The sequence below is a fragment of the Scleropages formosus genome, chromosome 18 (genome assembly GCF_900964775.1).
Source record: "Scleropages formosus chromosome 18, fSclFor1.1, whole genome shotgun sequence".
NCBI classification, from domain to species: Eukaryota; Metazoa; Chordata; class Actinopteri; order Osteoglossiformes; family Osteoglossidae; genus Scleropages; species Scleropages formosus.
In genome coordinates, this window is record NC_041823.1 from 942056 (window position 1) to 966395 (window position 24340).

Genomic DNA, 24340 nt, shown 5'->3' on the forward strand with positions numbered 1-24340 from the left:
CAGCCGCGGTATGTAAAGCAAACTTCTCAAAGGTACTTGTCGAATTGGACTACTTAGCAGTTTTCTGAACCTACTTTGAAATGTAGGCTTGTGGTGCTCCAGAACTTAACCCTGGAAGTGATGTCTTTATATATTTATTTAAATCAAAGAAGTGTGACTGTATGCCACAGCACCGCAAGTAGAGCTGCTGTCTCACAGCACCCGGGTGGTGCGAGAGGATGTGGGTTCGATTCCCACTCAGTCCGCGTGGAGTTTGCATGCTCTCCCCGAGTCTGCGTGGGTTTCCTCTGGGTGCTCTGGTTTCCTCCCACAGTCCAAAGACATGCTGTTCAGGTTCCTCCAGAGAGTGTGTGTGCTCCACTGATGTATGGATGAGTGACTCATTGTAAGTAGTGTATCTGTCAGCGTGAGTCACTGGGGTGAATAAGGTCTGTGGGCTGATAACACTACATAGAGTTCAGTGGAAGTTGCTCTGGAGTAAAGTGTGATAAATGATGTAACAACATGCACGGTGGTAGAATGCAGGTCTTTTGTGGCAAGGAGCGCAGCAGTGAAGGTGACGTGTTGCTGTGAAAGAGCTGAGCGCTGAAGGCAGGACAGCGAGAACTTGAATGTGTGCGACAACAAGAGCGGGAGGCCACATGTACCGCTAACCCCTCCAGACAGACACTACAGACATTTAATGTTGTAAAATTACTCATTTTATTAAATTGTGGCTTCAGTTACAGCAGAATTAGTGGGCAAAGATGCAAAAAAATAAACGCCAGCCCAGGCTCTGGGTTCTAGTTGGACACCGGCGACCGGAACACGGTCCCATCGCCACCGTGTCGACACGAGAACAGACAGTTGGGGAGAGGAGGAGAGAAACATCCTCGTGGACGAGCGTCCAGCTGCTGCCCGCGTGCCATTAAGCTATATTTACAATTTTCTTTTTGAATCAATATTACAGTATGAAAAACCCCAATGAACAGCTGCCGCAGGACAAAGCGGTTTTGCACGAGGCCACAGCAACTGAACATCTGTCCTGCCCCCAATGAGCTTCTGCCTAAGGGTTTACAAAAATGTTTATCACATTAAAAATTACATATTAACTGTTGATTAAAGTATGAATTGATCAGTTATTTTCTTACATCACTAAAAGCAGTTTCCACACATCTAACGTACACAAGTCAGCATTTGGAAAACAGGAGGACAACAGGTAGAACCTCGCAGTGTAAATATCAAAAAGATACAAGTACGTTTTAATATGTATACAAAATGATTAAAATGAAACCTTTGCAGGATTAATAAAAAAAGTAGGACTGCTTCCGATGCAGAAATCTCTCTCTCTCTCTCACTCACTCACTCACACACACACACACACACACACACACACACATCAGGCAGGTTGTGATTTGACAGTTTTACAGCAGGTTTTTAAAACCCCCAAATTCCAGCTGTTATCACCAGTATTCGTGTTCAGCTCACCCATACTGCAATTCATCTGCTTTATTCTCATTTTTACTTTAATTTCTGGAAACAATCTGTATCACTGCTCACTCTGTAAAAAGCACAGATTCAAGGTATTAAACTGGTTTATATTTCTTACTAACAAAATGTGTAAAAGAGCAAAAATAAAATATTCAGAAGTTATATTCAGACCATACATGTGCTGTAGTACAAAATGATGTAAAAACCAGGGAAACTAAGTCCCGGGGGGCAGCGTCTTCCTTCACAATTGGACTACAGTTTACTACGGTGCTGTACGTCAGGGCTTCGCAACTCGAGGACCTGGGTCTCATTCCAGCTGCCTTTACAGAAAGGGATGAGAAATGAGACCAATCAACCCAGTCAGTTAAAACAAAAAAACACCCTGGAAAAGCAAGCCGGTCGAGGCAGGGCTGTGGAGTCGCTACACAGAACCTCCGACTCCCGCTCCAGTAATCCAACAATTGCTTCCGACTCCGACTCCACAGCACCGGTTCGAGGCCCACAGTTCAGGCTGGTTGTCTAACAGGAGACACCGAGCAGTTATTTAAGACATGGCTGTAGGTAGAGGCTGGTTATACTTTCTGTTGGAGAGGCATTGCTACAGTACGTACACACACACACACACACACACACACTTGTGGGAGACGCCAACAGGCCCAGGCACTTCAGGTCGCTTCCTTTAAGGACAGATATTAGAAACAGCCGAACCTGACATGAAAGTGCAAAAGTCTGAATGTGAACAAATGTCTTTGGGTGTTAAAACTGAGAAACACCTGATTTACACAGTGAAGAACTACATTAAAAATATTGTTTGGAGAAAGGAAAAAAAAATTGCATAACCTTTAAGCTGGATTGTCCTGAACCGTTTTAACAACATTTATTCGTAATAAGTTACACTTTTCCTGTGCAAAGGCACCATCCAAATTAATCTGTATTTCAGATAAAATATATTTAACATTCTCTTAAAACAGCAGTCTGAACAATGCTTGCTGGTGGTTTTTATGTAAAAAAAAAGGGTAGAAAGGGGACGCTAAACGTTTGCGGAGGAGGAGAACACTCGAGAGGACGCCGTCTCACAGCGATGCTGGAACGTCCTCCTGAAAGCTCCCTACGCTCCGACTGAGGGCCCACGGAATCCTCTGCTCGTCCCCTTGATATCTGTCAAGTACCTAAGTTAAACCGAAAAAGGAGGAAGGCGGGATGTGGGATGATATGATTCGGTACGAGGGAAATGACGATCGCTGCAATAGAGCCCTGCCGGGTTACTCCGTGCCATTGGCGTTGAGCTTCTCCACCTCGGGGGCCCGGTGCTGGGGCCCGTCGGGGGCCGGACGGGGCCCCGAGCGACACGGCAAGCCGGATGTCTTCACAAAGATCCCGGCGTCCACCAAAAACGCAAAGGAAGCCAGGAAACCAAAGACCTAAAGGATGGAAGAAGAGGACCGAGCGTCTCAATCCCCTTTGTTCAGCTCACATGAAGGTGCAGCACGAGGAGCTGCGCAAACCTGACAGGTTGTCGGTTCAAGTCCCAGAGCGGGCAACTGTTAATGTACCCTTAACGTAGACCAAGCCAGCCGCTTTGGGTCAGACTCATCTTATAGTCAAACAAAACAAAGTGTAGAACCATGTAAATAAAGTAATAAATAAGGTAACTCTTCCATCCAGAGCTCACCACGTGTACTGATGAGCAGCAGCATTTTAAGGGCATAAAGTACAGAGACATGAAAGCCAACAAGTTACAAGTGGTTCCGCAACGAGGATCAAGCGGACTCTCGAGAAGGAAGAGAACGTACCACAGCAGCCCCCTCCAGCTGAGACCCCCCGTTGTCTGCGCTGAAGACGACGGAGGCGATAAGGAAGAGGACGCCAATGGCTAATGTGTAACACAGGTCCTGTGGAGATAAAGAGTTTAACACGACCCGGAGAGGAACGTGACATGAAGCCACGCGATCAGAATCATCACCATCTTCATCACCATGTAACCCTGCGCTGCACACACTGTAGGCTGTGGGCAGCACCGTGGTACGGCGAGCAGCACTGCTGTCTCACGGTGTCTGGGTGGTGCGAGAGGACGTGGGTTCGATCCCCGCTCGGCCTGTGTGGAGTCTGCATGTTCTCCTCGTCTCTGTATGGGTTTCCTCCCACACTCCAAAGACATGCTGTTCGTTCCCCCATAGCGTGCGAGTGACAGATTGTGTGTGTGTGTTCCACTGATGTATGGATGAGTGACCCAGTGTAAACAGTGTATCTAGCAGTGTAAGTCACCGCAGTGAATAAGGTGTGTGGGCTGATAACACTACATAGAGTTCATTGGAAGTCGCTTTGGACAAAAGGGACTGATAAATAAAGTAAATGTACAGCACTATAACACTGGACCTTAACCATTAGTGAGCCCATGCAGCAAACTGCTCATTCTAAAGTATCACACACACAATTTTTTTTTTTTTTTTAAAACTCAATCTTAATGATGTTAATGAGAGAGGTGTCTGGTGCAAGGAAAACAATGATTCCTTCCACTTCTGTACACGAAAAAATAAATTTTGTATTAAGTTATATGCCTGAAAATTACTTTTTTTTTTTTTTAACACTTCTGGTTTAATAAATTAACTGATCTCATGTTGGAGGATGGGGCAGCATTCATGACATCTCCTGAAAAAATCTGAATTCATAATTTATTGCATTTAAACAAATACATTACTTCAAATATTGACATAAAGTGTCACTTGTGTAACCCTATGCTGATTTTAAAATTTTCCGGAAAATTCTGAAAAATGCATAATATCAATAATAAAAACATAATGAAAATGTGCTGCACTGCACGAATTCAGCCAAGTACCACAAGTGAGGCTACTGCACGCAGGAGCATGGAATGGGGTTCGAACTTAACACTTCGGGTTAAGAGTGCATGTCCTGGGGCCCCGTGAGGCTGTTAGTTTAATTGCACTCACTACCGTCTCACGGGCAAAGCGTCGCAGAGGGCGACGCGCTGGTCCTTCATCATCATCACCATCACCACCACCGCCAGCGTTACCGCTCACGCCAGACTCACCAAGGTGGGCCAGCAGGTGATCCCCACTTTCTGGTGAAGAGTGGTGGCCAGGAGCACGAGCAACAGGGTGGTGAAGAGGAAGGCCGTGCAGCTGAAGAACTCAAAGACGTAGAGCGGGGTGCAGGACGTGCAGTTGGACACCACCTCCTCCAGGATAAAGGCCACGAACGACAGTAGCTGTAGGAGGGGAACGCACCAGGTTACAAGGGAACACCGGGCAGAAGTGCTATGCGCACGGCCAGCGGGCGGCAGAGCGCTTAAGATAATCCATAAACGCAGGAGGCTCAGGCGCCGTCTCCGAAATCATGCGACGCACCGCGTGTCCAGCAGAGGGCGACACCGATTAACCAAACTGCTTCACCGGTGGAGCACCAATGTAAGTGTACCAGTGTAACAATGTGTCAGTGTAAGTCACAGAACAGAGCTTGTGACCACAAACTTGTGACTCAGTCCACACAAGGAATCTGCTGAACAAAGTATCCAGCGTATCTTACATATACTGTGTTTTTATTTAAAAAAAAAATGTCCTGGGTGTGTCCCCTCCCCCTCCGGCCTTGCGCCCTGCGTTACCGGGTAGGCTCCGGTTCCCCGTGACCCCGTATGGGACAAGCGGTTCTGAAAATGTGTGTGTTTTCACCGTGTCTTTACTCTCACTTAATGCCACACAAATGGTTCCGTGGAGACGCAGTGAGGACAGGAAACAAAGAAGGGCAAAAACATTGCTTGAAGGAGGGCTGCACCACTCTCCAGCACAGCAGCAGGTTCAACCCATCAGGGAAAACGCGTCTGACACAAAAACACAGCTTACACACCCCCTGTAGCGTTACTTACCATGGCACACGTCATCATGGGGTAAAACCAGAATACCACCGCGTTTTAGGCCTTACGCTGAAGCCCGGAGACTAACGCAGAGCTGCCCAACCCCCCGACCACAGTAATTAACCGCGTCTCCAAGTTTCCCCAGTAAAGACGGACGTTCGGGACACGCGGAAGCTCTACGGCTCGTCCCTCGCAAAGCGGAGCCCAGGAAGGACAGAAGGCCCATGTGTTCATTCTGCTCATCGGGACAGTTGCGTGATCAGAGCTGAAGTCACGCGAAGGTTATTCACACATTCGTGGAAACTGGGAGTTTCCGCCGAAGAGCCTCCGGGCTGAGACACACCGCGAATTTACCACGTTCTGCTCCTCGGTCTCATTTCCACCGCGTGGACAAGAGGGGTTCGGTAGGAAGAGCGGAACGTCGGGGTCACGGCGGTCACCTTGCGATCCAAGGAGCTACCGTACTACCGCTGATCCTGGTTAATTACACTGATGTAGAAATCGAGACCCGTAGCTTAGCGCACAAACCTAACGCTCCAACTGACTCGAGGGAAATAAAGACTCAAACACTTTGCTCTAATATACAGTAAATGTAGCGAATACCCTGCTGCAAAAATGTAATCATCAGAATAAAGGCTGTTGAAAAATCTCAGTGTCTTAACCTGTTGAGCGCTGGGCAGAAAAGAGAGCGAGGCTACGTGCGGCCGCCACGTTCCCCACCTTCCGGAAAAAGCGTAAGCACCCCAGAGACGGCCGGTGACGTCGGCGCCACCCATCCGTAAAATACCACGTTGTGCAAATAAAGCTCTTTCCCTGGAGAAACCCACGTGTGTGTGTGTGATAAAGATAAAATATAGCAGTTTGAGAGAGAAGACAAAGTGTGTGTTCATCACAAGGGAAACAGGATTGAGGAAGTACAGGCCTGTCTGGGAACCTGCGTAATCGTGGGCCTTGGCTGGGTTGTGTGTGTGTGTGTGTGTGTGAGAGAGAGAGAGTTCAGTTCCGAGCAACAGTCGTATCAAACTGCTACTGTGGTCTCAGTACCGTGAACAACGAAGAGAGCAGACCACCCACTGTAGGACGACAGCGCACCGCACCTCCCTTCTCCACACGTGCGATGCGGTGTAAGGAGCGTGGTAAAACACTGCGAAGGACCAGCGACCGGGCAGCTCCTGCGCTACTCTCCCGGCAGGGAGCAGAGACCACGGAGCGGACGGTTCGAGGCTTTAAAAAGCGGACCTCCGACTGAGGATGCTGCAGGTTCAAGTCCCAAGAAACTCTGAACAAACATCCACTGCTATCGATGGATCAGAGAGAAATAAAAGTAAGTTGTGCTGCATTATGTGATAAATGTGCTCAACAAAGATATTAAAGCACATAACAGGTTGTGGTGGTAAATGTGGGGCAGTAACCTTTTCAATTAAAAAAAAAACCCACACACACACACACACACACACACACACACTTCTGCTCAGTGTGTTGTTTTCACTCCTAGTTAATGAGTGAGGAGGCCGGAGCCGACAGGGGTGCGAAGGCCACGCCAGCCGGCAGCACTGGGACTTTCCATGGCTTTCAGGGATCAGCCCGACAAGCTCCGCCCATCTCCAGCCCAAGCGGACTTTTGTACCTGGTTCCGCCCACCCGAGGGCCGAGCGAACACGGAACGCCTTACTCCCCCCGTGTCGGCCCAGCGCGTACGTCCAGAAGCGGCTCCGCCCAGCTCCGGCTCAGGGCCCGCGCCACCGCGGCAGACCCGAGAGACAAGCCGTAACCTGCGGCGCATACTGCGGCGTCGTACGCGATGCCACACCTTCTGCGCTGCGTCACTGTCCAGCAGCTCCCAGACACTAAGCACGCAGAAGCAGCGAAAGCAGGACGTCGATCTTCGGGAGAAACCATCCCACGAACGGACAGGACGGCACGGCAGACGGAACACGGAAACTCCGGGACATCACCGGACCTTCAGAGCGGGCACGCAGGGCGGAGGCGACTCGTTCGCAGCGGCGACGCTGACCTATTTGAACCCATAGCCTTCCAGCAGCTGTGCACCGCCTCGTGACGACCGCCTGCGGTCAGAAGACCTTAACGCCGGAGCCGCCCTTTGGTTTGCTCGTACGGTCGTAATTAAAGTCACGACTGTCCCCGGCACGGCGAACACAAGGTCACCGAAGGTCGCGTCTCGGACCCAAGGCTGCCAAACGGCACCAGAGATGAAGAGGAAACTGACCACATGGACATAACCCCTCTTGTCCACGCAAACAATGCAGCAGTTCAGAGAAGCTGCGGGACCTCAAATACGATTAAGAGAGACGCCCAGGGGGCAGGTGGAAGGTGGGGGGGCACAATTAGTGATTCACAGGAGAGTTTTGATGGTTAACATTTAACTTTGGAGGGAAGAATTGTTCATTGGGGTGAGAAAACAAGGTTGCTGAAGGTCACACAGAGAGAGAGAGAGAGAGAGAGAGAGAGAGAGAGAGAGAGAGAGAGAGAGAGAGAGAGAGAGAGAGAGAGAGAGAGAGAGAGAGAGAGAGAGAGAGAGAGATTGTGCGCGCGCGCGCACCGATGCCCCGGGCCCAGAGCGATCCAACAGTGTTCTGTAAGGCCCCTTTGGGCCGTCAGCTCCTTTAGGGGTCCATTTCACTCCCGACTTGCAGGTCCAACACTACGACTGCATTACTAGTACCGTACCCTATTTTTTACAGTATGACCACGGGCCTTTCGGGCTCCTCGCACCCGAGCGCAGGGCAGACGGCGGAAACCAAGAAGCAGAATGGAGTCGCAGACGAGCCCAACGTCCACAGCGGAGCACAGGGAACAGAACTCTGAGCTTGGGGCGACTCTCATGGTGTCAAACTATCACAGGGTACTGCCTGGACTGAACACCAGTTCATGTCTCTCTCTCTCTCACACACACACACAGTTTTACGTATGATAAACCAGCATATTTTGAAGTATCTATAAAGAAAAGCTGATTTACTTGCAGACTTTAAGAAAAGTCTCACACATACACACACAGACTCACATACTGCCAAAAATTATAGGGAAAAAAACCATACCTGACAGCCATACACCCCCCCTCCACACACACACACACACACACACACACACACACACACACACACACACACACCTTTTCCCTTTTACAGATGTGTCTCTAACTTGGAAAAACTACATTTGCTGCAAAAAGCATTAGTGACGCCTGACTCCGGTTAGGTCACTGGGGGGTTTAATAAAAATCTAATGATGCAGATGCATGGGATGAAATTAAATGCGTATTAAAAGAACTATTAGCGTGGCGCCTTCATCGCTCTGGAGGATCTCTGTACTCGTAGAGCTTTTCATGGAAGTTCAGATGTTAAAAAGGCTCGTCTTTCACCACCGGAAAGTGTCTGTAAGGTCACCTGATCAAAACTAAATGCCAGACTGTCGCTCCCCATCAGGCCTCATGTCCAAACACACACACACACACACACACACACACACACACACACACCCTTCCCCGTGTGGCTGAGGGGTGGTGTTCAGTATCAGCAGCTGCACACTCCTGCCACTGGTGCTTGAGGTTGTATAAATTCTGGATCGTGTAAAATATCTGGTTGTCACGGGACACGACGTGTGTGTGTGTGTGTACAGGACACCACAGCTCCTGGGACGGGGAACTCTTGCATGGCCAAATCACACAGTGCTTTGCTCCCCCGAAGAGCAAAGGGAAACAACTTTCCTTCCTTAAACCCTTCACTGTGAACACATGTCCCCTGAAGCCTTCAGGGTAAAGTACCGCGGTCACTGGGAAACGGAGAGAAGCCCCTTTCTGAAGCGCAACACATTCCACCTTTCAGCGAGATCTCCAGCTCGCCCAAATGCATCACGATCGACTTTGCAGAAATCGGACAAGTTGCAGCTCCTGGACAACATGAGGAAAACAAGTTATTGTGACACCATAATAATATAAAATACTTCGCTACTGCTGTTTTGGTAAAAATTAACCAGTAAACAAAACCAAAGCAGCTCAGCCTGGTCTCCTTTTTGGACAGCATTTGCACAAAAACTGCACCTTTGGACGCGAGAAACATTTCAGCATCAGCGAGTGTGAAATTCGGGGAATTCTGGGAACACCTGAGCGGCCGTGAGGTTTTTCCCCACTCGGGCCAGATTCCGGCGAGAAGCTGTTTCACACCTGAAATGCAAGGCGATGTTCACTCGTAAAGCGGTCACTGATGTAAAAATAATACTACTAAATAAATGAAAGTTTGCCCTCAGAAGCGCAGAGCAGCCTCACGAGTCCGAGTCCAAGTCCCCCCCCCCCCCCCCCAGTGCAAAGTGGGGGAGTTCATGTTCTCCGTCTCCTTCATTCACAACATCCTGAGTCCAGCTCAAAATTATGCCCATGAGGGTTTATTTAAGCAAACAAACAAACAAACAAACAAATCCCATCATCTATGGAATTAAGTGAGCAGTTATACCAAAACCCAGCAGAGAATGAATCTCCAGGACCAAAGTGGACAATTTCTGGTCTCATGGAGAAATGTGTCATATTTTAATACTTTTCTGTCCTGGACTTTCAGCAACAAGCGATGACTTTCATCACCCAAATTTTGGCTGAACTGTAACCGCTGGAGCTCTCCACTCGAACGAAAGCTGCTGGTCCAGGTGTCTGTGTTACTCATCCATCACTTCCCCTTTTCACCTGCTAATATTCCGAGAATCCTCCGCCAACACACACACACACACACACACACACACACACACACCATCTGAAACCGCTTGTCCCATACGGGGTTGCGGGGAGCCGGAGCCTAACCTGGCAACACAAGGCGTAAGGCCAGAGGGGGAGAGGACACACCCAGGACGGGACGCCAGTCCGCCGCAAGGTACCTCAAGCGGGACTTGAACCCCAGACCCACCGGAGAGCAGGACCCGGTCCAACCCACTGCACCCCCTCCATCGTACCCTGGCTGTGCCAATTCACCGGTTCATTGGCTTCAATACAAGAAAGTTATCAAAACCATAAATATTCAGCAAGTGAAAGAGAGAGTTTTTTTTTTTTTTTAATTTTAAATTTACATTTTACAATTGTACATCACAAGTTTTTTTTTTTTTTTTTGCGTTAGGTTTGTACTCTAAGCTACTTACAGAGATTTACCCATTTATATTAGTCATTTTCGCTGTATCACTACTGGGTAAGTACCTTGACCAAGCACAAATTCCAGAGATGGTTCAATAAGATCAAAACTTCATTAGCGGAACGTTTTCTTCTACGTTCCTCACACTGACGACACAAATGCCGTTTCAGACATTGAAACCTTACAGCAAGTTATTAATCCTTGAGGGTAAATTAACACATCGGCTCAGTTTATGGGCGGCTGGTAGCGTAGTGCTTAGAGCTGCTGCCTTTGGACCAAAAGGTCACTGGATCGATTCTCGCCGCAGGACCCCTGAGCAACAAGGTACTGACCCTAAATTACTCCGGTAGAATTACCCAGCTGTGTAAATGGGTAAATAACTAAGTCACGTTGGAGAAACAGACACACACACACACACACGGCTACTCCAGGACCTGGGAAGAGGAAGCACCATCTGCACCACCCTGAAGAAGCCCATCCTCAAGACATCCCCAGCTGACTGTGGGCCGGGGGGGGGGTTAGTTCAGTTCAGGAGTCAGACGCGTTTTTGGTCAGCCACCCGACACAAAATAAAATTACATGCAAACAATTTTCCAGCCACTGTTTGCTAAATGCCTGCAGTGCTTCTCTTTTGGGCTCCAGTCATGCTGAAAGGACCATTTCTACTTCCCTGTAGCCTGGAAATAAATGCAGTAAAAGTAGCAGCAGCGCAGCAACAACATTTCCATATTTACTTAGCAGTTTTCTCAGCCAAACGCGCACGCAGGTTCACAGGCTGCAGGTACACCGAGGTATAACCACACAGGAAAACCCCAAACGGCCGCGGGACGAAGGTCACGCCGTCAACGGGCCACCTGACGATACGCCACACGCCGTAGGCAGGACTCGCGGGCGAGCGGCCGCGAGCGGGGAATTTGCGGCACGGGTGTCCACGGTCACGGCGCAGGACACGGGAAAGACGGCGTCCTCTGGACGCTGAGCTGCGAGCGCAGTTTCACTAGAGCGAACTGCTCAACTAGTAGGAGCGGCAACAATAAACAACGTAAGGCCTCAATTCGGAAAGCAAACGGCGATGGAAACGCGCTCAGGAGCGGCCCCGGCGGACACCCACGGGGGGACAAAGCGCCCGCTCTCTCTTCGCACACTTTGCAAAGTAAAGGCGACAGTTAAGTGCCCAGGTTAGGGACTCTTCAGAGACACCCCCGAAAAACCCGTCGATCCGGTTCAAGCTGTCCTAACAAAAAACACGAGGGGAGGAGCCCAGACACGGTGCGTTCACTTGCCCTCATACAGTGTTTGCACGCAGACGGGTTCAGAGCCCCCCCCCTCGGCAAAGGCCTGCAGGTCGCTTCCCGTTCCAGCACAGCTCTTACAGCGTTCAGCAGGATTTTTGTGTGTGTGTGTGGAGATAAACACTGGGACACACACCAAGTTTTTCATACCAACTCAAAGATAACGACGTTCAAGTCTTCTCAGGTAGTCCTCCACTAACACACACACATATATCCTAACAATGACACTTTAAAGACTGACAAACAGCAGCCTCCCCAATTTACCACGTTTCACATTCTTCATGCAGTCAGCAGCGGCAGTGGGCAAACTGACCAAGTGCTTTGTTGAAAACCCATCAAGTGGGACCTGCACCAGTGAAAAGACACAGGAAAGTACAGCTCATCTCCTCCTCCTACCACCCGAGATGCTTCTTTCTGAAGGAGCTCATTGTTACATCGTATAATAAAGGAAAAGGTGTTTGCAATAAGCAACAAACTGTGCTTTATTTCTTAAATATTTCAGACGATGGTCAGCATGTTCGTAGCTTAAACTACATTTACTCTGCGTGATATTTATAGTTAGAGCTACTGCCTTTGGACCCCAAGGTCGCGGGTTCGACTCCCACCTCCAGCTGTACTACCCTTGATTGAAGTACTCACCCTAAAATTGCTCCAGTAAAAATCACCCAGCTGTATAAATGGGTAAATAATTGTAACCTTAACATTGTAAGTTGCTTTGGAAAAAAGCGTCAGATAAACTAAGAAACGTGCTACGAAAATCAACGTACCATATTGATAGGGCTACTTCCCATCGATTCGGTGACGCAATTTCCACAAAGTGACAGAGGACATGCTGCTCAGGGAGATATAACCAACAAAGTAAACTAAATAGCTCTCCTCCCTGCCTTGACCACGGTAAATCTGCTGTTCGGTCACAGACACAAACGTGGAGGGTTCTGCAGTAACAGAGCTCATACTACGCCTTTGAGAAATGCTGCGCTTTACCGCTACGTTCGTTATGCAGAACACAGGAAAATGTGGAAAAGAACCGTGTGGGTGATGAGCCTCGGACGAAAACACGTTCGGCGCGTACAAGCGTGTACGTACGAATGCAGTAAAGCACATTTAAGCCCTGCCCCCCCACCTGAACCAATGTGGTCCCACCTGCTTGCAGTTCATGTCAAAAACGGGGGTGCAGGAGGTAACTCGGCCTCCTCCTCTATCGGGTTCGAGGGATCTGCAGCCCGGCACCTTCGGAACCGCGCGGCGCTTCCGCTCACGAGGGATCCGAAGCTCAAAGCGTAGCTCCGACGCGGTACGACCAGCTCCGTCCCTTCCCGGGAGCGGCCGAATCCCCCGGCACTTCGCCGACTACATTTCTTCGTTGAGCCGATGAGTTTCTCCAAAGCGACTCGCAGTAGCGTTAAGGTACTTTTACAATTACTTCACCCACTTACACAGCTGGGTCACGCTAGAGTACCGCGTGTGGTAAAAACGGCGGAGCCGCTGCACAAACACACTGCTGGAAATGATCACGTGTCGCCGTTTAACCGCTCTGCGAAGCGGCCTCTCGTTTACTCCGGGCCCGGGGCGTACCACGCTTCGCCCCGCAAAGCGAGCGAAGGTGAACGTGCACCGAGGTAACTCCTCCTCGCGGGGACGCCGGAGACGACGCGCACGATGCACACTCACCACTTCGGCCACTTTCAGGACAAAGCGAGGTTTGCTCAGAACGCTCGTTGGCACCACAAACCATCCGGGCCTCTTGGTTTCCGCAACGGTGGTTGTGTTGTACACCTGCTGCTCGTTGGCGGCCATGGTGGTGGAGCTGCTGGAACGCACAATAAACGCACAGTGAACACACAGTGGTCAGAGTGCAGAGAACACACACCCCCAGAGACACTCGGAGCGCTACTGCAGCAGATACACACTTTGATGTACAATGTAACACTTTGATGTACAACGAACGTAACACTTGTAGCACTTTGATGGGACCGAACAGCGCGGAGCAGGAAGTGTCACTCAGTGCTGCTTTCGAACTCATTTCACCTTCTGTGTTTCTATTCCCATCATCATCATCATCATCATCACACCGCAACCCCCCCGTGGGTGTGTTACACGAGCTACTACTTACTTCTCCATTATTACACTCCTTTTTACACACATTTCACCATGTTTCTCCTCCGACACGTGTTCTTCTCCACTTTATACCCACTTAAGTTAGAGCCGTTTCGGTTTCCTCTGCAGTCGGAGTGTTTTCGCCCACGTCGCCATCTGTTGCGAGTGGAAAACGAAAGTGTGTGTGTGTGTGTGTGTGTGTGTGTGTCGTCGCTCCACAGCGCGCCAGCAACACTTCGCTTTACGCTAAATAGAGTAAAACCTCTAGTTTATGAAAATCGAGGCGATTCTTGAGAGCGAAAAAACAGGGATTTTCGACACTCGCTGCCACCGCCGGTACTGCAGCAGAGACTAGTCTGACTAGTTAGTAGACTAGTCACTAGTGTCTCTCCGAACGAACGAACGAACACACACCGTGACCGTGTACAGCGCTTCGCCGCCCGCGTGACCCTTTTGGTAAGAGAGACACAGAAACATTGTGGTCAAAGAGTCATTTCCACTCACCGTGTCGTGTCGTGTCGTGTCCAGCGATCTCTCCCCTCGCGCGCACACACACCCTCCAAGTCACACACACTCTCCTTCTTTCGCCTGTAGTCCTGTGTGTGTTTCTGCGCACTGACTGAATATTATACACTACTCACTACTGACTAGTGCTGTATTATTACTCTCTCGTTTCTTAAAACTGTTCTGCCGCCCGCGCCTCTGCCCTCTCTCTCTCTCCGTCTGTCTTTGTGTGTGTCTGTCTGTCTCTCTCTCTCTCTCTCTCTCTGCCTTCCGGCGGCCAACACACACACCGCAGTCCACACGCACAGCTGGGGGTTTCCTTCACATCACCTACGTGTCGCCGCCCCTTTCCAACACACGTCTTTCGCTCCCCTCTCTTCTTACATATTTTATTGTGTGTTTTTTCCTTCCTCTCTTTATTTTTCTTTTTTTCTCCCCCCCTTTACTGGAAGCGCTACTTCCGGCCACCAGGGGGCGCCGTCGCTCGCGGGAATCACTTTTGCTGCGTTAATGAGTAAAACTGCTACTTTGTTACTTGTGTGCAAAGCGACTCGGGCTGACGGGCGTCGAACGGGGCTCCTTTGGGGGCGGGGGTGCATTTTATTGAAGCACAGACTAACTGCTACAGGTTGACCATTGAGCTGATCAGTGATCGTTTACATGAAGAACTAGACTCACTGCTCCTGTTATTAATATTAATAAGGACACTGTGACTGTGGAGCCCTTTCTCCTCCAGGCCCCCAAACAGGAGAAACTCAAAGGCTCGGAATAAATAGTTTTAATGAGTGATTTTTACACCGTGCAACATCAGGACCCACCGTTTCCACGGCAAACTGCCACTCCTCACGTGAGCTTTAACACCGATGTGGGCACGGTGGGCCTCCATACCATAGTAAAGTGTACGGCGAGAGTGCAGCGCGACCCAAGGCGGGCAGAGGGGTCCAGACCCGCCGCTCACGCAGCGGTCGGAAACAGCAGTCATACGGACTTCTCGCACGCTTGGTTCGGTCTTTCGTTCACGCGCAGCGCAGCCTCCTTTTTAATCAGGGTCACGTGACACAGCCTGCAAAGGGGGGGTAGGTATGGTGCACAGCAGCACATCACAGTGCTCCCCTCCACTCTCCCTGCCCCCGAAAACACCATTGTAATTAATGACATTAATGCCCCATTAACATCCCATTATTCCCCTACTATGGAAGAAACAAACGGTGCACACAGACACTCCCTTCCTTTCCCGCAAAGGTAACAAGTGCAGCATTAGTTCGCGACCCTCCCATTAACCGTCAAGCCTCTCAGTCCTGCGCAGACGCAGCGGGAGCGCCAGCGCCATCGTCAGGGCAACCGTCAGCGCGAGCGGCTTCACAAAACGCCCCGAGGGCCCAGTTTCTCGTAATCGTTCGTCTCGCGGTTCTTTCCTGAGCGCTGGGTTCACGGGGCAGCAGGTGAGGCGAGGCGAGGGGCAGGGGTGGGGAAGGGGGGAAAGAGGACTCGGGCACTGCCCACTTCAGGACTCGCCCCCCTCAGCCGGTGCCGTGGGGGAAGTGGGGGAGAGGAAGGTTGTATCCAGGTCCGACTTGCTGGAAATGCGGTCCAGTTGGGCCTGCGCTTCCGTCAAGCCGAGCTTCGACCCTGCGGGAGAAACACAAGACACGAGACCTGTGACGTCCGCAGGCGCGTGGAGCACTTCCCCTTTCTGGGGGATGCGGTCATGCAACTGAATGGCGCCACCTTGTGGCTAAAGCCTGGGGATTTGGGGAGGGTACAGGCAGCACGGGGGTGCAGCGGCGCATGCAGCCGAAGGGGAACTTGAGCTCAGTTCCCACTGGGTCAAGCTGCAGGTGCAGGAGCAAGACGGGGAGCTGCTGCAGGGACGACGTTTCAGCCTTTGTACGAAAGATGCATAAACATCCCTGGGAAGGCCGGGGGCGGGGGGTAAAAATGGTTAAGAAACAACAGTCGGTGTTAATGGTCGAGGTTCTTGTGAACATTCTGGGGCTCAGTGTTGCCTGCATGCAGGAATGAAGGGGAACCGTGTAACCCTTGAACCCCCCCTCAAAAAAATAAAGTGGGTTGCAGGAATATGGAGTGGGCACCATGACAACACCGACCTTAGCGGGGCCAGCATCCTGTGACTGGCACGCGCACGCACACACACACACACACACACACACACACGATGAAAACAGGAAACAAAAAAGCAGCAGAAAACACATTTACACATCTGTGTGAAGAGGGAGTATCTACTGCACCTCCAGCCAAGTGTGTGTGAAGGTGCACGCCCTCCGACACGATACACTCCTGTATTGTGACACTACCTGTCGTTGGCACAGCCACGCATCTCATCCGCACACATGGTGAAACGAGAAGACGCGCAAACCATACAGCACATGTTCCTCGAGGGTTGTAAAACATAGTACGTTGTCTTGTGCTTCAGCGCAGGGAATAAAGCGCACACACACACGCTGTCAATTTCCTCGCACTTGGAGCAACCCGAAGGTGGGAAATGCAGCTTATAACCGAGGTACCCGGCGCTGCTATTACCGCATCTCACGCCATCTGAGCTCCTCGCCACTCAGCCATCCAAGTCGAATCACATTTAGCCAATAGACAGGTAGCACAAGTCCATCTATGCCAATATAATCTATTTGGAATATTACAATATAATAAGTTAGTGTCTCATCTAATGCTGATATGATCAAGATATAAGGATGGTTGCCAAAGTAATGTTCATTGTTGAGTGCAAATACATCAGATACCTGAGCATATTTTCACCTTTGGGATGCTGTTGATGCCCCATATAAATATATTTATGTAAACAAATGTGCATAAATATATGCGCTCCTATAAAACTAAAGAAAACTCATTCCGTTTAATTCCATTCAACCAAAACCCCAGTGGATGATGGGTAGCGAAGAGTTCAGGACACCAACCGTGAGGTGGACGGTCAGTCCAACAGCAGGAACCGCAGCTGAGAAAGCACACGCTCCTCAGCTAAGAAAACACCCCCAGGGTTCATATAAGGTCAGTGCAGATTTAGTTTTGTTGTGGGGTGCATGTTGTGTTTTAACTCTGTATATGTACTTTATCATTCACCTACTCTACTAAAACAGCAATAGGGGAGACATGTTGCAAAAAGGGAATCACCCAAAAACGGTAGGTAAGGTGTACGGTAACACCCTGGGAACAGCCAGGGGACCGCCCATATTGAGCGGTAAATGTTACCGGGTAAGTTTTCCTTTAATTATTTAAGTATGGTTTTAAGCCTTGGGGTATGTCCTTTAGGGTTTTACAGGTTCTGCAGGTTCTGCCATGCGGTTCTTATATTAGTTGGTCTTATTGGTTTTAGTATTTATTTTAAATTTTATTGTTTGCATGGCAGTTTTTAGAATTAATTTATTGAATAAAGATTTTAAATTATCGGAAATGATGAATGGAGAAATTTATTCCTGTTGAGCAAGACAGTGTGTGGAGCCAGACACCCTTGGGTGGGTTGGTGATCCATTCTGATCCGTAGATTTGAAAGAAAGAAAGAAAGAGAGAGGAAAAAAAAAAAAAAAAAAAAAAAAAAAAGTCAGTGCCAGGCTGGGTGTCAGGTCCACGCTGAACTCACCATACCTGATTTCTTGGCTGTGCCAGGGGTGGCGCCCCCTCCCCCAGGTGTGCTGCCCGCAGGCCCGGGGGAGCCCGTCTTCTTGCTGAGCAGACTGTTGAAAAAGTTGGCCAGGACGCCCTCGCTGGTCTGCCCCCCTGCGCCGAGAGGACAGGAGAAAACCGCGCTCAGAACATGTGGCCACCAGGGGGCGCGGCAGCAAAGGTCACAGACGGGCGGCTCAAGAGGAGGGCGTGTGCAGGACGGCCGTTTCCCAGAAAGCAGGAAGGAGGCGCGAAGCGAAAGGCAGCCCAGCGCCCTGCCGAGGAGGAGGAGGAGAAAGAGCAGGCGGCCATGCAGGGCCATGCTGGGTGCGCGACGGCTACACACCTTTCACCGTGGGATCGATCTTCTTGGTACCTGTTTGCACGGGCATGACGTTGGGTACGTTGCCAGGCGCCGAGCGGTTGGTGGTGCGCGGCGAGCCGCCGGGTCCTCGGTTGGAGGCGTCCTGCTCCGAGGGGCACGGGGGAAGGAGGAACGCATACGGACACCGTGAAACACACAATGCGCGTTTGCAAAGGAAGCGCGTGTAACGCTGGAGGCCGTGCGGGAGATACTGACCACTGGACGTCCTCCGGACACGGCGGGCTGCTTCGCCAGCAGGGACTGAAAGCACACAAACGAATGTTAGTCGGAGCACCTCGCCGTCAAGCGTTACTTCCTCCGCCTCTAATGCGGCCGAGGGCCACGAACTGGTTGCCATGACAACTGGGTCACAAAAGCCAAAATGCAGCTCCGAAGCCGACGACGCCCACGGATACTTGACGCTGAAGACCCTAACCTCTCAGCTTGCTTGCTCCAAAGTTTTACACTGCTGTCTGTCTCAGACAAGACACGTCAGGCCTTAGGAAGGCAATGGCGACACAAAGCACAAAGATGTCACGGGTTCGAAAGCAACGCCTTCAGCGAAGCAGGGTCAGCGTACAGCAGGGCGCGGCCTACTGGAAAACAGTGGCTACGAACAGCGCTGTCCCACCGCACTCGTCACCACTTCCGCTCTATTAACAGGACACACAACACATGCCCCCCCCACTACAGGTACCACGAAACCTGTTCAGTCCGCTGTACGACGGTTTGATGCTCCTGCCATAAACCGCTACCACTCAGCTCCTACCCTTTGGACGACCCCCAACGTCACTCTTTTACATTTGAACTTTGTTGGTTGTTTTAAATGAATGAATGAATGAATGAATAAATGTATTTTTTCCTCCAAAGTGTTAATGTTCTTACCTAGCTGTATAAATGGGTAAATAATTAGTTTACTGGAAAATTTACAGTAAGTATTTTGCTCAACAGTGGAGATGGGATTCAAAGCTGCAGCAGCTCCGTGGACCGTACCTGTAGCTTCACGAGAAACACCTGGTTGTCCTCGGCCACAACCTCCTTCTCGTGCACAAACTGCAACGAAACGCCAGAAAGAAAAACACTGAGGTTTGAGCCACCAGTTGGGAAACTTTGCGAAGCCTGAATCACCGACCGGGGGTGTGTGCATGAGAGAGAGAGGATAATCTGCTTTTTCCACCTGCTCTGCAGACTCTTGTACCGACAACAACATTTCCACCAGGCGACGAAGCCGAACACGTGCAGAGACCCAGTGGAAGGGAGACATCGCCTCTCAGGAAGTCAAGGCGGGAACGTCGAGACCCTCGGTCACGTGACCGTTTTGGCGATTGACAACGGGTTCAAGGCCACCTTACCTTCCGCACGGGCGGCTTCACGATGACATCTTCGAAGCCGTCGTCCGCCTTCAGTGTCTGGAAGTTCTCGTGCAGGATCGCGATCTTCTTCTCGTTGTCCCACCCGGACGGGCTGGAAAGAGACGCAGCAGATCCAACGAAGGGTCGCGACACCTAATCGCTCAAGGAAGCCGGATCGCGTCCAGAAACGGACGGCATACAGCCGCCACCTTCGCGCGTACAAACTTTACACACATTTACTACCTGACGCTTCTCCCCAGAAGGGACTTACAGCATCAAGATACTTACCTGCTGCATAAATGGGAAAATCGGTGTAATTTCTACTGTATCCGTTCAGGTTCAGCACATCGATCAAGGACACTACAGCAGGAGGTGGGACTCAAACCCGGGACCTCTAGGCCACCTGCCTGCCCTTCTGCAATGTATCAGAGTACCGGCGGTGGTACGGGGGAAAAGCCCGACTCAGACGTACACAAACACCGCGTCCTTCTCCACGACTTGCGGCGGCAGAGCGAAAGGGAAGCCGTACAAGCTGTGGAGCAGGTACTTGTAGAGCACGTCCACATTTTTGTTCTCCTTCACCGACGTGTACAGCAGGGCGGCGCCATCTGGTGGACGTGGTGAAGGATGCAACAGAGCTCCGAGACGCCTCTCGTCCCTCCTGCAGTACCGCGCTACCTCGCTGGCTGAGCCCAGGCGGCCGAAGCCGGTTTTCACCCGTAGCCTGACAAACTGGCTCCAGAACCCCCCCCCCCCCCCCCCTCCCCCGCAAGTCACGCCCACAAAACTAATGAGCCAAGACAGTGAGTGGCTCCACGAATCCTTCGCAGGATACACTGCAGGCAGAAGCGGCGGATGTGCGACTGGATGAAGTCAAAGTGCTCGTCCCGGTAATCGTGCTCCTTCTCCAGGCTGCTGATGGCGTCGCACTGGGGGCAGGGGAAAGGCGGGCAGGGTCAGGTTCACGTTACCGTACGACATGGCGAATGGTTGTGGGGTCGCGGCCCACGCGTTCCTTGGAAAGAGCGGAGTGAGCGCAGCCCTACCTTCGTGCACACAACCACGACCGGGATGCCCAGGTTGTGCGTGAGCGTGCCGTCGCTCAAGGGCAGCATCACGCCGTCCTCCTGGGCGTCGGTCACGGTGGGGTTCCTCCGCTGGTGGGACGCGCTGAGGTCGCTGCCCGGCTCCGTGTATTCCTGGAACCGGCGCGCCACTGACCGCAGAAACGGGGCGTTAGAGACCAACTCCTGGGTACCGTGTGCAGGTGTGTCTAACTGTACATGTGGTTTGTACCCAGGAGTTGAACCAGCTGTCATGCTTGAAAAGGCTGGAGACCCACAGACTGTGAATGCAGCTCTGAAATCACCGTGAAAAAGGGTAAAATACATTGTTTTTCATATATTTGCACGTAGAACCTTGTTTGGATTCTTCAAAGCTGGTAAGGAGTAAACAGTTAAAAAAAAAGTCACATTATGTGTAAAACTGGAGAGAGAATCAGACAAATGAGTCTACTGCCACACACACACTCAGAATGTGGATTTTGTGAATAATGAGAAGCACTGATTTAAAAAGGGATCCACATTATTAAACACTTTCTGCCCCTCGGGGGGGTTGTCATCATTGCTGGAACTTTGTGCACAACGAACAGTCACTTTGAAGACAAACTTGTGTCCTTTCTGAGATTAATAGTTTTAGTTCATCCATCCATCAACAGGCCCAGGACTGTCGAAAAACCACCGGAAGAGAAATGATCTCTGGTTCGGAGGAGGCAGAAAGCAAAACGCCAACTACCCAGAATTCCGAGCTGAGCAGGCAGCCCGCGGTGCTCCAGACTCAGCGCTTCTCTCCGTGCTTTTAACCGAGAGCCGAGCGACAGCGAATCCCAGCAGCCCCTTCCGTCACCATGTGAATAATGTGTGGGGCACCCGTGTGGGGTGGGGGCAGAGCAAAGGCTGCCCGCACTCACGTTTCTGCTCCATCTCCCTCATCGCCTCCGGAGGGAGCCTCAGCTTGTCGATGAACTCCCGCAAAACGCTCGCCCACTTGCGCAGCGACTCCAGGGCTGTCCACGGTCGCGAAATGTCCACTACCAGCAGGGCGGCGCTGTCCATCAAACTGTCCGCTGTCACCGCAAACTTCTGCAGCCCTTTGTGGTACAGGTCGCCGTCCAGCACCCAGGCGTTACACCTCGCGTGGTCTGCAAACAAAACGAAACGGGAACAAGTGGAATCGCCTGTTTTTTTTTTTAAAGGGGAGAAAAATGAACCAATGGCCAAACAAAAAAAGGCACCAAGAGTCTCACAGAGAGCTACTCTGTGTGTAAATCAACAAAAAGTCACAATAAAGCGAGCTACTGAAAAACTTGTCTTCATCTAAGGACTCATTTCCCCTCGTCAACAGCATTCCACGAGGGTCTCGAACCCATCTCCTTCTGAGTCACTTCTCTCCTGACAGCTCCATCAGTAAGTCCAGCACCACCTGCTATGATTATCCATGTGTTTGCGCTTTGGATGTCACTTCTATAAAGTTAGGGTTGTGAGGGATGGAACCAACAACATGCTGGTGTCACACACAAGCTGCGTGTCCCTAGTCCCGCGTATGTGTGTGTGTGTCTAAAGCTCTTTGTTCACGCCGAGATGTACGTTGGTTCTAGCGTCCGCTGAGCTCATGAGAACGCCCACGTCTCCCCGGCGGCAGGTACCGTCCACATCCTCATCGTGAACGCTGAAGTAAAGGTACTCGAGTCCCCGTCCCTTCATGTAGTCCTCCACTCCTTGGAGTTTGGCCATCAAAGAGGTTTTGCCAGAGCCGTCGTCCCCTAGAGGACGCAAACAAAAGTCATCAGTCGGGGGGGGGGGACTGATGCTGACCAATGAAGAAGGGAGGTGTAAATGTCTGCAAGGTGCAAACATGGGGAGAAAACACAAACACGCACACAGACTGGAGTCACACCCCAGGCCCACTGAGTACAGACTCTGGACCTGGACTTGGGGGGGGGGGCTTCCATTACATCATCTACTACATCATCATCCTCCAGCTGTGTCACCGTGACAACAGCACATCACCGTCGCACACCCCTCCCGTGACGACTCACCTAAAACGAGCACATTCTTCCCGGCGGGTAACTTGGACCTGGAGCGCGTGGACACCTCGCTCAGGATGGAGGACCTGCAGGAAGGGGGGGAGGGGGGGGGACACACACTCTCCGGCGTGATGCTGACGACCCTCCCTCCACACACACACACACACACACACACAGAAGAGTGACCCCGAAAGAGCTCCTCGTGCTCTGCTCACCACAGGTTCTGTCCGTCCTCGTCCCCGCCACTCGTCTCCCCCTCTGTGAACGCGCCGGTACCGCACCATGAGGATGCGCTTCTGCCGCGAGACGCCATGTTCCTGTGCGCGTACACGCCCGCCGCGGTACCCGGATGTGAGGAGGAGGCGCGCGATTAAAGCGCAGAGGGGTGTGTCCGCGGGGAGGGGAGGGGAGGGGAGGGTAAGCGCAGTGGACGCGCCCGGGAGCGCGCCTCTCAGCTTTCTTCAGTCTGTTCAACGTACAGGGAACGTGTGTCTTGCGATGCGGATCTGAGGGTCGCTACCTCGTTTCTATAGCAACGCGCACAGCGAGGCAGTCGCTAGTATCGCGTGTCATTCATTGATGCAGTTTAGCTCTGATGTAACCGTCTGCACCCCCCACCCCCCAGTCACACACAAAGTAAAAACACACACAACAGTCTGGGCTCGAACTGCGTTCCTTAACCACTGCGCCCCCTATGTACTGCACTGCTTTCGCCCATCATCAGATGTGCAGCAGATCTGCGATGTGTCCATGAGCCGCAGAGTCACATTGTGACGTTACATGCAGTGATGCGAATGACACTGAGTCTGTTTATTTCCCTATAGTATTAGTATTTATTTATTATCCCTGAAGTTTCATACGTCACTGCGCGGAGTCGATTATCAGCAGAAGCCGCCGGTTCTTTAACGAGCTCATCAGCCACGTGTCGCTTCTGTCATTCGCAAGGCTTGGTGTTTCACTCTGTCTCTGTGTGTCTGTCTGCGCGTTCTCTTACATTTTCATCACCTGTCTGTCGGTGCTTCAGTCATCTGTCCGTATAATCCGGTGTCGGTGCTTTAATTATCTTTCCATGATACATTAATCAGCTATGCCGTTGCTGTTATCATCTGACTGTATATTAATCAGCTGTTGTGCTGCATTAAGTTTCCATATTAATCAGGTGTCTGTGCTTTAATCATCTATGTATTGATAAAATATTGGTGGTTTGATCGTCTCTCTGTACTTTAATTCGCTTCAGGTTCAATCAGGTTTAATCAGTGCAGACCTACAGCTCCTTCTGTGCGGTCAATGAGGTGCAGCAGTAGTGTGGAAAACCTGCAAATCCCTCTGGATGCTGCGGGGCTCCACTGGTCCTGGGTCGGTAATAAATAACAGTCCATTGCAGGGTTGTGGTCCCTTCAGAGACACATCGAGTGTAACGATGAAGTCACATCTCCAGCATCAGAATGTCAGCACCGGGTCAGGTGAAATCTGCATCCCTGGGATGGTGAGACAGTGACACTAAACCGCTAAGCTGATCCTGAAAGTCACTCCGTCTTCTGCTTGTCCAGTG

The 24340-nt window shown here is 51.0% G+C and overlaps 2 protein-coding genes across 6 annotated transcripts; both read right to left on the bottom strand.

Annotated features, from left to right (window-relative positions):
* Positions 1-693: 693 nt before the first annotated feature.
* cmtm6 (CKLF-like MARVEL transmembrane domain containing 6) lies at positions 694-15043 on the bottom strand. 4 transcript variants are annotated; one of them, XM_018734585.2, is made up of 5 exons: positions 14355-15043; positions 13425-13563; positions 4520-4696; positions 3264-3362; positions 694-2891 (listed from the first exon to the last, which is right to left on the bottom strand). In XM_018734585.2, the coding sequence occupies exons 2-5, from the start codon at positions 13548-13550 to the stop codon at positions 2733-2735; spliced, it is 561 nt and encodes a 186-aa protein (XP_018590101.1). In that variant the 5' UTR covers positions 13551-13563; positions 14355-15043; the 3' UTR covers positions 694-2732. The 4 variants fall into 4 exon arrangements, with proteins under 4 accessions (XP_018590101.1, XP_018590100.1, XP_018590097.1 ...); XM_018734584.2 differs by having other exon boundaries at positions 13425-13560; positions 14355-14383; XM_018734581.2 differs by lacking the exon at positions 14355-15043 and adding an exon at positions 13867-14235.
* Positions 15044-15117: 74 nt separating this feature from the next.
* Positions 15118-23122, bottom strand: LOC108923678 (cytoplasmic dynein 1 light intermediate chain 1-like). Of its 2 annotated transcripts, none has more exons than XM_029259869.1 (13): positions 23004-23122; positions 22801-22874; positions 22408-22524; positions 21673-21903; positions 20750-20919; positions 20539-20632; positions 20176-20311; positions 19704-19815; positions 19345-19404; positions 18568-18612; positions 18364-18454; positions 17970-18101; positions 15118-15983 (listed from the first exon to the last, which is right to left on the bottom strand). In XM_029259869.1, exons 1-13 carry the CDS (start codon positions 23099-23101, stop codon positions 15859-15861), a joined length of 1485 nt encoding a protein of 494 aa, XP_029115702.1. In that variant the 5' UTR covers positions 23102-23122; the 3' UTR covers positions 15118-15858. The 2 variants fall into 2 exon arrangements, with proteins under 2 accessions (XP_029115702.1, XP_029115701.1); XM_029259868.1 differs by having other exon boundaries at positions 18334-18454.
* Positions 23123-24340: the final 1218 nt, after the last annotated feature.

Bases quoted from the DNA above. Each gene is read 5' to 3' on its own strand.
- cmtm6 (XM_018734580.2), bottom strand. From the start codon at position 6,228: ATGAACACACACTTTGTCTTCTCTCTCAAACTGCTATATTTTATCTTT. The intron at 3,363-4,519 runs GTGAGTCTGGCG...TTATCTCCACAG, and splicing joins TCACCTGCTGGCCCACCTTG to GACCTGTGTTACACATTAGC. The intron at 2,892-3,263 runs GTACGTTCTCTT...TCCATCCTTTAG, and splicing joins AGCTGGAGGGGGCTGCTGTG to GTCTTTGGTTTCCTGGCTTC.
- LOC108923678 (XM_029259868.1), bottom strand. From the start codon at position 23,101: ATGGCGTCTCGCGGCAGAAGCGCATCCTCATGGTGCGGTACCGGCGCG. The intron at 22,525-22,800 runs GTGAGTCGTCAC...TGCGTCCTCTAG, and splicing joins GAAGAATGTGCTCGTTTTAG to GGGACGACGGCTCTGGCAAA. The intron at 18,455-18,567 runs GTCAGTATCTCC...CCCTCGGAGCAG, and splicing joins TGTCCGGAGGACGTCCAGTG to GACGCCTCCAACCGAGGACC.